This window comes from Somniosus microcephalus, chromosome 26 (genome assembly GCF_052327205.1).
Source record: "Somniosus microcephalus isolate GS21.2 chromosome 26, FLI_Smic_1.0, whole genome shotgun sequence".
NCBI classification, from domain to species: domain Eukaryota; kingdom Metazoa; phylum Chordata; class Chondrichthyes; order Squaliformes; family Somniosidae; genus Somniosus; species Somniosus microcephalus.
Window position 1 is genome coordinate 29,197,798 of NC_141012.1, and position 15,518 is coordinate 29,213,315.

At 42.1% G+C, this 15,518-nt stretch overlaps 1 protein-coding gene across 14 annotated transcripts in view; it reads left to right on the forward strand.

Annotated features, from left to right (window-relative positions):
• The window catches only part of gramd1ba (GRAM domain containing 1Ba), a 458,121-nt gene that overhangs the window by 108,091 nt on the left and 334,512 nt on the right, over nucleotides 1-15,518 (forward strand). For 12 of the 14 annotated variants that reach the window (XM_085968004.1, XM_085968003.1, XM_085968011.1 and 9 more), the window contains one exon: nucleotides 10,221-10,247. The exons of the other annotated variants lie outside the window; for them this stretch is intronic. In XM_085968004.1, the coding sequence (XP_085824130.1) occupies nucleotides 10,221-10,247 (27 nt within the window). The remainder of the gene's footprint in view (nucleotides 1-10,220; nucleotides 10,248-15,518) is intronic. 14 annotated transcript variants of the gene reach the window in all.

Sequence of the window (15,518 nt, forward strand, 5' to 3'; positions counted from 1 at the left end):
AGCGCCTTGGGACGTTGTACTACGTTAAAGGTGCTATATAAATACAAGTTATTGTTTTCTTAGCTTAAAAATACAGCCTCTGCCTGGATCTGAGGAAATATCAGCCAACCCGTGTCACTTTCCTGGAGGCCTGTGCAGCACAGTGTGAGCACTGGGACAGCAGCACTGTATGATTGACCCCATAGTGGGAGATGAGGTAGTCCAGCCTGATCTTCCTACAAAAAGCCACTGCTAACACCTCATTTGTCTTACCTTCGCACAATGCCATCAAAGCACAGTTAGCCTGGCCAAAATACTTGATGCATTTCTATAAGATACCAGTGTATAAAGTAACTTGTGAACAATAGTTAAACAGACTGCATGTGATATATAAATTTGTGTTAAAATGTTCTTTTAAGTTCTAAAACTTGAAATACCTGATAGCTTTAAGAGCTTATTGAGAATCTTGTATGGTTCCTTTGTATGATAAAATCACATTTTCATTTGCAACAGCCTAGAAGTTGCTTACTGCCAAATCACTATCTATTACTGGCTCTTTTCCTACTTTCTTGACAAGTATATAGTTACTTTGCTGAGAGAATTCTGTAATGAGAATTTATATGAATTCCAGATCAAAAAAGCCTTTTGTAAAAATTGCATCAGTTCATTAATCAATTCAGTCGAACAAGAACAATGGCAAACATTAATAAACAAATATTTCCCATAAAAGTGGATGGATTTGTAAAATATTCTGTTGTTGTCTTAAATAAAACATGGCAGCAGATTTGGAGCTGGATTTGTGTATTGTCCTAGCGTGACTCTGATGCCAAGTGTGGATATAGTATGAGGACCATTTGGGTCAAATACAAGCAATTTGTTGAGATAGAAGGTCAGAAGGTCTGAGTCAGAAGGTTGTGGGTTCAAGTCCCACTCCAGAGACTTGTGCACATAAAGCTAGGCTGACACGCCAGTGCAGTGCTGAGGGAGTGCTGCATAAGAACATAAGAAATAGGAGCAGGAGTAGGCCAATCGGCCCCTCGAGCCTGCTCCGCCATTCAATAAGATCATGGCTGATCTGATCCTAACCGCCAATCTACTATCACAGAACCATCTCCTGAATCTAATAGAATTAGACACACGAAATAGGAGCAGGATCAGGCTACGCGGCCCCTGGGCCCGCTCCGCTACCCACAGGGCCATGACCGATCCGAACCTAGACTCCTGTCCAAATTTCTGCCCGCTCCCCATAACCCTTGGTTCCCTTTACTTCTAGGAAACTGTCTATTTCTGTTTTAAATTTATGTAATGATGTAGCTTCTACAGCTTTTTGGGGCAGCATATTCCATGGACCTACCACCCTCTGACTGAAGTAGTTCCTCCTCATCTCAGTTTTGAAAGAGCAGCCCCTTATTCTAAGACTATGCCCCCTCGTCCTAGTTTCACCCATCATCGGGAAGATCCTCCCCGCATCCACCCGATCCAACCCCTTCACAATCTTATATGTTTCAATAAGATCGCCTCTCATTCTTCTGAACTCCAATGAGTAGAGTCCCAATCTACTCAACCTCTCCTCATATGTCCATCCCCTCATCCCCGGGATTAACCGAGTGAACTTTCTTTGTACTGACTCGAGAGCAAGTATGTCTTTTCTTAAGTATGGACACCAAAACCGTATGCAGTATTCCAGGTGCGGTCTCACCAATACCTTGTACAACTGAAGCAATACCTCCCTATTTTTATATTGTATCCCACTAGCAATGAAAGCCAACATTGGCCTTCTTAATCACTTGCTGCACCTGCATACTAACCTTTTGAGTTTCGTGCACCAGGACCCCCAGATCCCTTTGTACTTCAGTACTTTCCAGTTTCTTGCCATTAAGATAATTTGCTCTACGATTTTTCCTGCCAAAGTGCATAACCTCACACTTTCCAGTATTGTATTCCATCTGCCAAATCTCTGCCCACTTATATAGCCTGTCTATGTCCCCGTGCAGGTTTTTTATGTCCTCCTCACTCACTACTTTCCCTCCCATCTTAGTATCATCTGCAAACTTTGATATGTTACACTCGGTCCCCTCCTCCAAATCATTAATATAGATTGTAAAGAGTTGGGGACCCAGCACTGACCCCTGTGGAACACCACTAGTTACTGATTGCCAGTCCGAGAATGAACCATTTATCCCAATTCTCTGCCTTCTGTTAGATAGCCAATCCTTTATCCATGCCAGAATATTACCCCCAATCCCGTGATTTTTTATCTTAAGCAATAATCTTTTGTGTGGCACCTTATCAAATGCCTTTTGGAAGTCTAAATACACTACGTCCACTGGTTCCCCTTTATCCACCCTATATGTTACTTCCTCAAAGAACTCCAACAAATTTGTCAAACATGACTTCCCCTTCATAAAACCATGCTGACTTTGTCCTATTAAATTATGATTATCCAAATGTCCTGTTACTGTCTCCTTAATAATGGACTCCAATATTTTACCTACCACAGATGTTAGGCTAACCGGTCTATAGTTTCCAGCCTTCTGTCTACTGCCCTTTTTAAATAAGGGCGTTACATTAGCAGTTTTCCAGTCTGCCGGGACCTTTGCTGAGTCCAGGGAGTTTTGGAAAATTATTACCAATGCATCCACAATCCCTACCGCCACTTCCCTCAAGACCCTAGGATGTAAGCCATCAGGTCCAGGTGATTTATCCGCCTTGAGTCCCATTATTTTACCGAGTACCACTTCCTTAGTGATTTTGATCGTGTTTAGCTCCTCCCCCCCTATAGCCCCCTGTTTGTCCAGTGTTGGGATATTCTTAGTGTCTTCTACTGTAAAGACTGATACAAAATATTCATTCAGTGTTTTTGCCATCTCCATATTTCCCACCATTAATTTCCCGGTCTCATCCTCTAAGGGACCAACATTTACTTTAGCCACCCTTTTTCTTTTTATATAACTATAAAAACTCTTACTATCTGTTTTTATATTTTTTGCTAATTTACTTTCATAATCTATCTTTTTGTTATTTTTTGCTGTCTTTTAAAGTTTTCCCAATCCTCTATCCTCCCACTAGATTTGGCTACCTTATATGCCCTTGTTTTTAGTCGAATACTATCCTTAATTTCTTTACTTCGTCACGGATGGCTATCTTTTCTTTTACACCCTTTTCTTCTCAGTGGAATATATATTTTTTGGAAGTTGTAAAATAACTCCTTAAATGTACACCACTGATCATGTATCGTCTTACCCTTTAATCTATTTTCCCAATCCACTCTACTGAAATCCGCTCTCATACCTTCATAGTCTCCTTTATTCAAGCTTAGCACGCTTGTTTGAGATCCAACCTTCTCACCCTCTAAATGAATATGGAATTCAACCATGTTATGGTCACTCATTCCAAGGGGATCCTTTACTAGGACATTTTTAATTGATCCTGTCTCGTTACACAGGACCAGATCTAAGGTTGCTTGCCCCCTGGTCGGTTCAGTTACATACTGCTCAAGAAACCCATCCCTAATACACTCAATGAACTCATCCTCAAGGCAGCCCTGCCCAATTTGATTTGTCCAATTAATATGATAGTTAAAATCCCCCATAATTATAGATGCTCCCTTATTACAAGCCTCAACTATTTCCTGATTGATACTCCGTCCAACAGAGTTGCAACAGTTCGGAGGCCTATAGACTACGCCCACTAGTGTTTCTTTCTCCTTATTATTCCTTACCTCCTTACCTCCACCCAAATTGTTTCATTATCCTGATATTTTGACCCAATATCATTTCTCTGTATTACAGTGATTCCTTCCTTTATTAACATAGCCACCCCACCTCCCCTTCCTTCCTGCCTGTCCTTCCTGATCGTTAAATAACCTGGTATGTTTAATTCACAGGCATTGTCACCCTGCAGCCATGTTTCTGTAATGGCCACAAGATCATACCCATATGTGGTTATTTGTGCCATTAACTCGTCTATTTTGTTACGAATGCTACGTGCATTCAGATAGAGAACTTTCAAATATGTTTTGTGACACTTAGTTCCTGCTTTTGCCCTTTTTATTACTTTACCTTTTACTCCATACCTTCTGCCCCTTCCTGACACGCTCTGGTTTTTAATTTCCCCACTGCTACCTAAGTCTATGACCTTCTCTGTTGTCATTTTTATTATTTGCTCTCTAGGAACCTCCCCCCCCACTGGTTAGTTTAAAGCCCTCTCTACAGCCCTAGTTATATGATCCGCCAGGACTCTAGTCCCAGCACTGGCCAAGTGAAGCCCGTCCCAACGGAACAGCTCCCTCCTGCCCCAGTACTGGTGCCAGTGTCCCAGGAAGCAAAACCCATTTGTCCCACACCAGTCTTTGAGCCACGCATTTAACTCTCTAATTTTATTTGTCCTAGCCAAATTCGCTCGTGGCTCAGGTAATAATCCAGAGATTATTACCCTTGAGGTTCTGTTTTTTAATTTGACCCCTAGCTGCTCATACTCCTTTAACAGAACCGGCTTCCTAGTCCTATCTACGTCGTTTGTAGCAACATGGACCACGACAACTGGATCCACCCCCTCCCACTGCAAGTTTCTTTCCAGCCCAGAGGAGATGTCCTTAACCCTGGCACCGGGTAGGCAACACAGCCTTCGGGACTCTCACTGTTGGAGGTGCCGTCTTTCGGATGAGAGGTTAAATCGAGGCCCCGTCTGCACTCTCAGGTGGACATAAAAGATCCGAAGGCACTATTTCGAAGAAGAGTTTGGGGAGTTATCCCCGGTATCCTGGCCAATATTTATCCCTCAACCATCATAACTAAAACGGATTATCTGGTCATTTCACATTGCTGTTTGTGGGAGCTTGCTGTGTGCAAATTGGCTGCCACGTTTCCCATATTACAACAGCGACTCCACTTCCAAAGTACTTCATTGGCTGTAAAGCGCTTTGAGATGTCTGTTGGTCGTGAAAGGCGCTATATAAATGCAAGTCTTTTTAGATAAGGACACGCAGGTTGTTGAACATTGCAACTGAGCAGCCTAACATGCTGGGATTAAGCTCCACAGTGCATATAGTTGCCCTTTTTCAGCTTCACTCCACACACAATTAGGCAAGACAATTAGTATCAAATATGTTGTTACAGAAGAACACAGTATTATAGTTGTTCATTTTCTGTAATGCTCTTTTTTAGACTGTCTGGCACAGGCCACAAAGTTGAAGCAGCAGACACTGTAAGCTTCTCCTTGCTGCCGTGGATAGGAAGAGAGACTACGGAATTATCTCCTAAATTAAACCCAGGTTTCTCTCGATGTACTGCCTGGAAGCAGACGCTGCATTTCCAATCGATTGGTAGTCACACTTCTCTAGATAGTTTCTTCTCAATGACTAACATCTTAGCCTTTCAGCAGTCCCTTGGCTGTGGTTATAGGGAATGGGGAGTAAACAGCTCTCAGCCTGTAGACTATAGTTATCAACAATAGACCACCAGTTCATTCCTTATCCTTCATTGTTTGGTACAGGGCCTCTTCTTTGTCTTGCTTAAAAAACTATTAACATCTATTCTCTGGCCTTTTGCTACTTGAAAAGCCATTGCTAGTTTTTGCATGGAAGTTATTAGTTCGCTCTTCTTGAAAAGTAGCATCAATACTTTTCTACCATATTTATGTACTTTAAAAAAAACACATCTTTTTCTTGGCCATTACACGTTGACTCTGTTGATTGTGCTGACTGGGCATTGAGTGCCTTGACTGTTGCAGAATAATTAGGCTAACTTCTATGCTGGGATGAAGATTCTCTATTGTAATGGTCTTGGATTAGAAACTTGATATAAAATGGAAAATGGTTTTGCTAAACTGGAATTCTATGGTTGCAATAGAGTTGTACTTGCATTAGGCGTTAATTCACGTGGAGGCAACTACATTACCAGATACAGGTCTATCTGCAGACAGGGCCTCTCATCCTCTTGTCTTTGCTCTTGACTAGTTTCCTGTGATGCAAGAAGATAAATGATTTTGAACTGTTGAATTATCCATTTGTAAATTGAAATTTAATTCCTAACTTTGGGTGGGCAGACATCAACCTTTAATAAAATAGTAATTCTATTACAATGCAAGAATGCATACTATGCAAAGGGGGGGGGGGAAAGAAAGATAACTATTTTATTCTAGTGCAGTTATTTGCCAAGGCTGTTCATGCTCTAGAATGGAAGCCATAGTCATATATAAGAATGGAAGCCATAGTCATATATAACAATGTAAATTGCCATCATAGATGTGGAGATATGAAAAGTATCTCCTTGGGCCCTGACTACAAAATTGGCATGAGCACAATATTTATTTGTTTTTAACCACATGAGGCATTCAAATATTGTTGAAGGCAAACAAGAGGTTGGTGAACAAAATTAGGGCACATGGAATTGGGGGTAATATACTAGCATGGATTGAGAATTGGTTAACAGACAGAAAACAAAGAGTAGGGATAAACGGGTCTTTTTCAGGATGGCAGGCTGTGACTAGTGGGGTACTGCAAGGATCGGTGCTTGGGCCCCAGCTATTCATAATCAATATCAATGATGTGGATGAGGGACTAAATGTAACATTTCCAAATTTGCTGATGACACAAAGCTAGGTGACAGTGTCAGTTGCAAAGAGGATGTGAAGAGGCTTCGAAGGGATCTCGACAGGCTCAGTGAGTGGGCACGAACATGGCAGATGGATTATAATGTGGATTAATGTGAAGTTATCCACTTTGGTAGTAAAAACAGAAAGGCAGAGTATTTCCTAAATGATGAAAGATTGGGGAATGCAGATGCTCAAAGGGACCTGGGTGTCCTTGTACATGAGTCACTGAAAGTGAATGTGCAGGTGCAGCAAGCCATTAGGAAGGCAAATGGTATGCTGGCCTTCATTACAAGAGGATTTGAGTACAGGAGTGAAAAAGTCTTACTCAAATTATATAGGGCCTTGGTGAGACCACACCTGGAGTACTGTGTACAATTTTGGTCTCCTTACCTAAGGAAGGATATACTTGCCATAGAGGGAGTGCAACGAAGATTCACGAGATTGATTCCAGGGATGGCAGGACTGTCGTATGAGAAGAGATTGAGTAAACTAGGCCTGTATTCTCTTGAATTCAGAAGAATGAGAGGGGATCTCATTGAAGCATACAGAATTATTACAGGGCTTGATGGGATGGATGCTGGGAGAATGTTTCCCTTGGCTGGGGCACCTAGAACCAGTAGCCACAGCCTCAGGATAAAGGGTAGGCCATTCAGGATTGAGATGAGAAGAAATTTCTTCACACAGAGGGTGGTGAATCTTTGAAATTCTCTACAGGGGGCTGTGGAGGCTCAGTCATTGGGTATATTCAAAACAGAAGTCGATAGATTTCTGACTAGTGAGGGCATCAAGGTATATGGCGATAGGGCCGGTGAATGGAATTGAGGCAGAAGATCAGCCATGATCTCATTGAATGGCGGAGCAGGCTCAAAGGGCCGAATGGCCGACTCCTGCTCTTATTTCTTATTTTCTTATTTTCTAAGTCAGCATGGTATTTGATATTTGGCAGCATTCAAATGCAGATCCAGTTTCCTGCTTCCGTAAGAGTCTGAAGCAACATGCTTTGTTGTTACTGGTTGACCAGAGGTAATGATTAGTTTTAGAAACATAGAAAAATAGCAGCAGGAGTAGGCCCTTTGAGCCTGCTCCGCCATTCAATATGATCATGTCTGATCCTCTATCTCAATTCCATATTCCCGCTCTCTCCCCATACCCCTTGATACCTTATGTCTAGAAATATATCTATCTCTTTCTTAAATATATTCAGTGACTTGGCCTCCACGGCCTTCTGTGGTAGAGAATTCCACAGGTTCACCACCCTCTGAGTGAAGAAATTTCTCCTCATCTCAGTCCTAAATGTCCTACCCCTGAGACTGTGACCCCTCGTTCTAGACCTCCCAGCCAGGGGAAATATCCTCCCTGCATCCAGTCTGTCTAGCCCTGTCAGAATTTTATACATTTCAATGAGATCCCCTCTCATTCTTCTAAACTCTAGTGAATACGGGCTTAGTCGACCCAATCTCTCCTCATACGACAGTCCTGCCATCCCAGGAATCAGTCTGGTGAACCTTCGCTGCACTTCCTCTATGGCAAGTATATCCTTTTTTACCTGAATGTGGAGCCAGGAGAAGCACTCCAGTGGCCTACTGCCAGCCTGCAGTAGCCCCCCCTCCCAATCGCTTACACCTCTCCCAGAACCTACCCGAAGGGTCACTGCCAGTGTCGCAGCATCCCAAATTGGTCCAGAGGAAACCGATGAGGTACATTAGGAGGCCCGACAAATGCCTGCAGCTCGCCAGAATTATCCACATAAAACCTGAGGCCCAATTCAGGCCGAAACCAATTTCGTCCCCCTGTGTAACTCTTTTACAAAAATAAATCAAATCACTCTTCTCTACATGAAGCATTTTGTCTCCTGAAACAGACCAGAAAGCTACTTGGGAAAACAAGTTAAAGGCCAGATTTGCATCCAGATCCTTTTAATGCTGTTTGGCACTTTAATACATGTGATTAGCTACTTCAAATATGTTACTAAAAATGACCAACATTTCTATCAGAAATCTTTCAGCTCCTTGGTGACTAACCAGCATCTGGTTTTACCGTCTACCAGCTGGCTCAAACTCAGTCATAAAACCTTCTTTCTGACGAAGGAACCATGAGCAAAAGAACTCGAGGAATTTTATAGTAAATTTCAGGGGGAAAATATTAAAAATGTGCATTGGAAAAAAAGGTTAAAATGTAAGCACAGTACAGTACTACGTCATAGAAACATAGAAAAATAGGAGCAGGAGTAGGCCATTCGGCCCTTCGAGCCTGCTCCGCCATTCAACACGATCATGGCTGATCCTCTATCTCAATACCATATTCTCGCTCTCTCCCCATACCCCTTGATGCCTTTTGTGTCTAGAAATCTATCTACATGTATCTCCTTCTTAAATATATTCAGTGACTTGGCTTCCACAGCCTTCCACAGGTTCACCACCCTCTGAGTGAAGAAATTTCTCCTCATCTCAGTCTTAAATGTCCTACCCTGTATTCTGAGACTGTGACTCCTCATTCTAGACCCCCGAGCCAGGGGAAACACCCTCCCTGCATCCAGTCTGTCTAGCCCTGTCAGAATTTTATACGTTTCAATGGGATCCCCTCTCATTCTTCTGAACTCTAGTGAATACCAGTCTCTCCTCATACGACAGTCCTGCCATCCCAGGAATCAGTCTGTTGAACCTTCGCTGCACTCCCTCTATGGCAAGTATATCCTTTCTTAGGTAAGGAGACCAAAACTGCACACACTACTCCAGGTGTGGTCTCACCAAGGCCCTGTATAACTGTAGTAAGACATCCTTGCTCCTGTACTCAAATCCTCTTGCAATGAAGGCCAACATACCATTTGCCTTCTTAACTGTTGCTGTACCTGCATGTTTGCTTTCAGTGACTGGTGTACAAGGACACCCAGGTCCCTTTGTACATCAACATTTCCCAATCTATCACCATTTAAATAATACTCTGCCTTTCTGTTTTTCCTACCGAAGTGGATAACTTCACATTTATCCACGTTATACTGCATCTGCCATGTATTTGCCCACTCCCTCAACTTGTCTAAATCGCCTTGAAGCCTCTTTGCATCCTCCTCACGACTCACAATCCCACCTAGTTTCGTGTCGCAGTAAACTTGGAAATATTACATTTGGTTCCCTCATCCAAATCATTAATATATATTGTGAATAGCTGGGGCCCAAGCACTGATCCCTGCGGTACCCCACTAGTCACCGCCTGCCACCCCGAAAAAGACCCATTTATTCCTACTCTCTGTTTCCTGTCTGTTAACCAATTTTCAATCCGTGCCAGTATATTACCCCCAAACCCATGTGCTTTAATTTTATTTTGCTCTTATGTGGGACTTTATCAAAGGCCTTCTGAAAAACCAAATACACCACATCCACTGGTTCACCCTTATCTATTCTACCAGTTACATCCTCAAAAAACTCCAGTAGGTTTGTCAATTACATTTTAAATTCATCTTCTGTTAATTAGTGTAATTTAAATGAAACTCTGTCTCTCTTAATGATACCAGTCATTTGAGTGATTATTGCTGAATCACTTGGTAACAAAGCATTAACACAAAACCCAAGAAGATAGATGGGCTGAATGTTGTATATTTTATATTTATTTTGAACTTTTTTTTGTTAAATGTTTCGTTATTTCTATTTCAGGTCAGACAGTACTACTGACAGGGTTGGGTAAGTGGTCATTTCATCTTATTGTAGTGAAAGTGTGGTATTGTAAACCGCATAAATATGAAGTTCATTTCGGTGTGTATCATTGGAGGTTTGTTACACTGTATTGAGATATAACATTCCAGATATATTGCTGGAATCTATTGACCGAACTAACGCAACTGTGCAGTTAAAGGTGAACGTTATTGCAGGAATAAGTACCAGTAATGGTACCCCAGTGTAAATCTGAGACAAGGTTTGTATTTATGTATTGGTCTCTTCAGTAATGATAGTTATGTGTCACTTCTGCATTCATACATTGTAGAGGAGCAGATTTCAGCAACTGAGTGGTATAGTCAGTTAGTACACAGTCTTTGCCACGTAGCCTTGAATCCTTTCTGAACAGACCTAATCCCTACTTACTGGTTGCAAGCATGGTATGTGAAATGGGTTTAGACAATCTTCAACCAGTTTCTAATGGATGCAGGTCCACACCCAAATCTAGCTGCAATTTTGCAAAATTAGTAACCTCATTCCAGAGAAGCAAATCTGGACAAAGCAAATTGGCAAATGTAGACTTGAGGAAGAGTTCTTAGAGTGTATACGGGATGGCTTCTTGGAACCAACCAGGGAGAAGACTATTTTAGATCTGGTAATGTGGAACGAGGCTGGATTAATTCATGATCTCTCAGTGAAGGATCCTCTTGGGAAGAGTGATCATAGTATGGTAGAATTTCAAATTCAGTTTGAGGGTGAGAAAGCTAGGTCTCAAACGAGTGTCCTGAACTTAAACAAAGGTAATTACAAAGGTATGAAGGCAGAAATGGCCTCTATCTGCACTGTGAGGTTTCTGTGATTCTGTGAAGACTGTAGAAAAGCTGTGGCAAACATTTAAGGAGATATTTCATAACTCTCAACAAAGATATATTCCAGTGAGAAAGAAAGACTCGAAGAGAAGGATGAACCATCCGTGGCTAACTAAGGAAGTAAAGGATGGTATCAAATTGAAAACAAAAGCATACAATGTTGCGAAGAATAGTGAAAGGCCAGAGGATTGGGAATTTTTTTTAAACCAGCAAAGGACAACTAAAAAAATGATAGAGGATAGCTTATGAGTGAAAGCTAGCAAGAAATATAAAAACAGACCGTAAGAGCTTCTACAAGTATATAAAAAGGAAGAGAGTAGCTAAAGTAAACGTTGGTCCCCTAGAGGAGGAGTCTGGGGAATTATAATGGGAAACAGGGAAATGGCAGACTTTGAACAAAGATTTTGTATAGGTCTTCACAGTAGAAGACACTAAAAGCATCCCAATAATAGATAATTAGGGTGAGGGGGTGGGGGGAACTTAAAACAATCACTATCACTAGAGAGAAAGTACTAGGCAAATTAATGGGACTAAATGTGGACAAGCCCCCTGGACCCGATGGCCTGCATCCTAGAGTCTTAAAAGAAGTGGCTGCAGCGATAGTGGATGCATTGGTTGTAATCTACCAAAAATCCCTGGATTCTGGAGAGGCACCAGCGGACTGGAAAACTGCAAATGGAGCGCCCCTATTTAAGAAAGGAGGAAGACAGAAAGCAGGCAACTATCAACCAGTTAGCCTAACATCTGTCATTGGGAAAATGCTGGAGTCCATCATTAAGGAAGTGGTAGCAAAACATTTAGAAAATCATAATATAGTCAAGCAGAGTCAGCATGGTTTTATGAAAGGGAAATCATGTTTGACAAATTTGCTGGAGTTCTTTGAGGATGTAACGAGCAGGGTGGATAAAGGGGAAACAGTAGATGTCGTGTATTTGGATTTCCAGAAGGCATTCGATAAGGTGCCACGTAAAAGGTTACTACACAAGATAAGAACTCACGGGGTTGGGGGTAATATATTAGCATGGATAGAAGATTGGCTATTTAACAGAAAACAGAGAGTCGGGATAAATGGGTCATTTTCAGGTTGACAAACGGTAACTAATGAGGTGCTGCAGGGATTGGTGCTGGGGCCTCAACTATTTACAATCTATATTAATGACTTGGATGAAGGGACCGAATGTAATGTAGTCAAATTTGCTGATGATACAAAGATAGGCGGGAAAGCAAATTGTGTGGAGAACGCTAAGAATCTCCAAAGGGATATAGATACGCTAAGTCAGTGGGCAAAAATCTGGCAGATGGAGTTTAATGTGGGAAAATGCGAGGTTATCCACTTTGATAGGAAAAATAAAAAAGCAAATTATTATTTAAATGGGGAGAGATTACAAAATGCTGAGGTACAGAGGGATCTGGGGGTCCTTGTACATGAATCACAAAACGTTAGCATGCAGGTACAGCAAGTAATTAGAAAGGCAAATGGAACGTTGGCCTTTATTGCAAAGGGAATGGAGTATAAAAGTAGGGAAGTCCTGTTACAACTGTACAGGGCGTTGGTAAGACCACATCTGGAGTACTGCGTACAGTTTTGGTCTCCTTATTTAAGGAAGGATATACTTGCATTGGAGGCAGTTCAGAGAAGGTTCACGAGGTTGATTCTGGCGATGAAGGGGTTGTCTTATGAAGAAAGGTTGAGCAGGTCGGGCCTATACTTAGAAGAATGAGAGGTGATCTTATTGAAACATATAAGATTCTAAAGGGGCTTGACAGGGTAGATGTAGAGGGGATGTTTCCCCTCATGGGGGTATCTAGAACTAGGGGGCATAATTTCAGAATAAGGGGGCACCCATTTCAATCAGAAATGAGGAGGAATTTCTTCTCTCAGAGGGTCATGAATCTTTGTAATTCTCTTCCCCAGAGAGCTGTGGCGGCTGGGTCATTGAATGGCCCAGAAATTCTGATCGCAGGCCTCCCGCGGGCGGAGGGCTGCGATCTGGAAAAGTCTGCGCTTGGACCGGAGGGCTCCCGGGAGGTGCAGAGTTCCATTGCTGGGCCTCTCCAAACTGCCGGTGCGCAGGGCCCACGTATCCCAGAGGCGCAGGCGGTTCGCAGCGTCCCTGGGATCACGTGGGCCATGGGGAGCCAATCAAAGAAGGGAATCTCCCTTCATACATTTGACAGGAAGACCTGTCAAATATATGAATAGAGATCATCCCAAAACAGAGTAAAACTCTAAATAAATGTTTTTTTAATCACATTTTTAAAATTACTTGAAATTACATAAATTAACTATTTTAAACAAAAATTTAAATTTTTGGGAAAAAAAATTAGTTTTTAATGGGGCCAAAAATAAACTTACCTTTCTTTAAAGTATTTTTAAATGATAAATCAGTGGAATTTTTTTACTTTTTTTCAACTCTTATCCTGGTAAAAGCAGGCCTTACGCCTGCTTTTACCAGGCACAAGAATTGTAAGTGTTTTCTGCGGGCGGAGGGTCTCCAAAAAGCAGAACTCTCCGCCCGCAGAGGCCCTTCTCTAGGGCAGGCGGAGGATCTGTCAAGAGCTTTCTTGACAGATTGGAAATGCCAGTTTCCAGCGCACGCGCAGTGCATGCCTGAAACCGGCATTTCTGATGTCCCTACAGATGGGTGCACAGCGCGTACACACTCGTAGGGATCGGAATTTCTGCACCAATATATTTAAGGTGGAGAAAGACAGATTTTTGAAAGGTAAGGGAGTCGAGTGTTATGGGGAGCGGGCAGGGAAGTGGAGTTGAGGCCAAGATCAGATCAGCCACGATCTTATTGAATGGCGGATCAGGCTCGAGGGGCCAAATGACCTCCTCCTGCTCCTACGTCTTATATGTCCTTATAAGCTGCTGTGGGAAATGGAAATGCTGAAACTGGTGTTGTAGATGATGCTTTATTGAAGTTGAGGATTGTGCGCAGAGTAGAGGAACTATTAGTCTGCATTAGCCTATGTTATATCTGACCTGGGAGTACCAGGCACCCAAAGTGAAAAGCAGTCGTTCCCCTCAATATTATCTGTTGCCTTGTTAAGTAAAAAAAAACAAATGATAAGAGTAGACAGGCTGCACAGACATAGGGAAATTTATTCAAATGCAGTGAGTCCTTCTTCGTGTAATTATCAGCAATGAGATGAGCCTGTTTACAATGTTTTTCAGTTTGTGTTTGGGGAAACATAGAGAATACTTGGCAGAAACTGAAAAATGAAACATTGAGTACTTACCCTTACATTAAAGTTTATTACTTGCACATGTTTCAATCTCTTATGTGGTAAATCTGTCGGAAATACAAATCCTTTTTTTTTGATGATCTCTTTAATCCAAAAAAAAGGGCTGGCTGCCAAGGCCCCCAGATTAGATTGACGATATGTGAATTCAAGATTTAATATGGACAGTTGTAATCTGATTTTCTTCAATTTTTTTGTATAATAGCATTGTGATTATTGGGCAACATTAGTAAAACAATCTACGGTTTCTTATTCAAAGTTATTAGTGAGCCCATGATTTAATGAGAAAAGTACTATTCTAGGGTTTACCTAAATAGTATCTTGCATTTTGTTGGTGAAAGTGGTCCTTCTAATATAGAATGCACATGACATTCAAATATTTTGTTGCCTTCTGAAAAATAATCTATTCTGTTGGTTTAAAATGTTATTGTTTCCCTGCAAATAAATTAAGGGGTACAGTACATTGTAGATTTCTTACATTTGTTTTATGATGTCAAATTTTTTGAATGTAACTCATGGTCCTTACGATATTTCCAGCCTCAATTCCATCAACCTATATAGCTAGTACTTCAGGCTAAGAGCAGAGGTTGGTACTTCAGTTTATTGCTCAAATTCAAGATCCACTTTCTTCCCCACACCTGCTGAGCCTCTAACACCACTTTCTTCAGAAACATTGCCTCTCTCTCCCCCTCTACTGCCAAAACCCTAATCCATGCCGTTACTACCTTGTGACTGGATATTGCCAGTGCTTTCCTTGCTTGTCTTCCTGCCTCCACCCTCCATAATCTACAATTCATCCAGGGTGCTGTAGCTTGTCCGCACCAGCACCATGTCCCATAGACTCATCTTTCCAGTCCTTGCCAGTCTCCACTGGCTCCTTTGGCCCATCAAGTCAACTTCAGGATCCTCACCCCTCCACGGGCTTGTCCCCCATCACAATCTCCTCCAACCCTATGTCCCTGTGCATACCCTTGACTCCTTCAACGCTGGCTTACTTCTTGTTCCCCAGTCTTGCTGCTGCAACATTGTTTGCAGCTCCTTCAGGTGCCTTACCTCTGCCACCTGGAACTCTCTCCCTCAGCATATCCAACTTGCCATCTCTTTCCCTGCCTTCAAATGCCTCTGAAGACTCTTTGACTGTGCCGCCTTCCCCTCCTGTTTGGTGAGCACTTGCTATCCA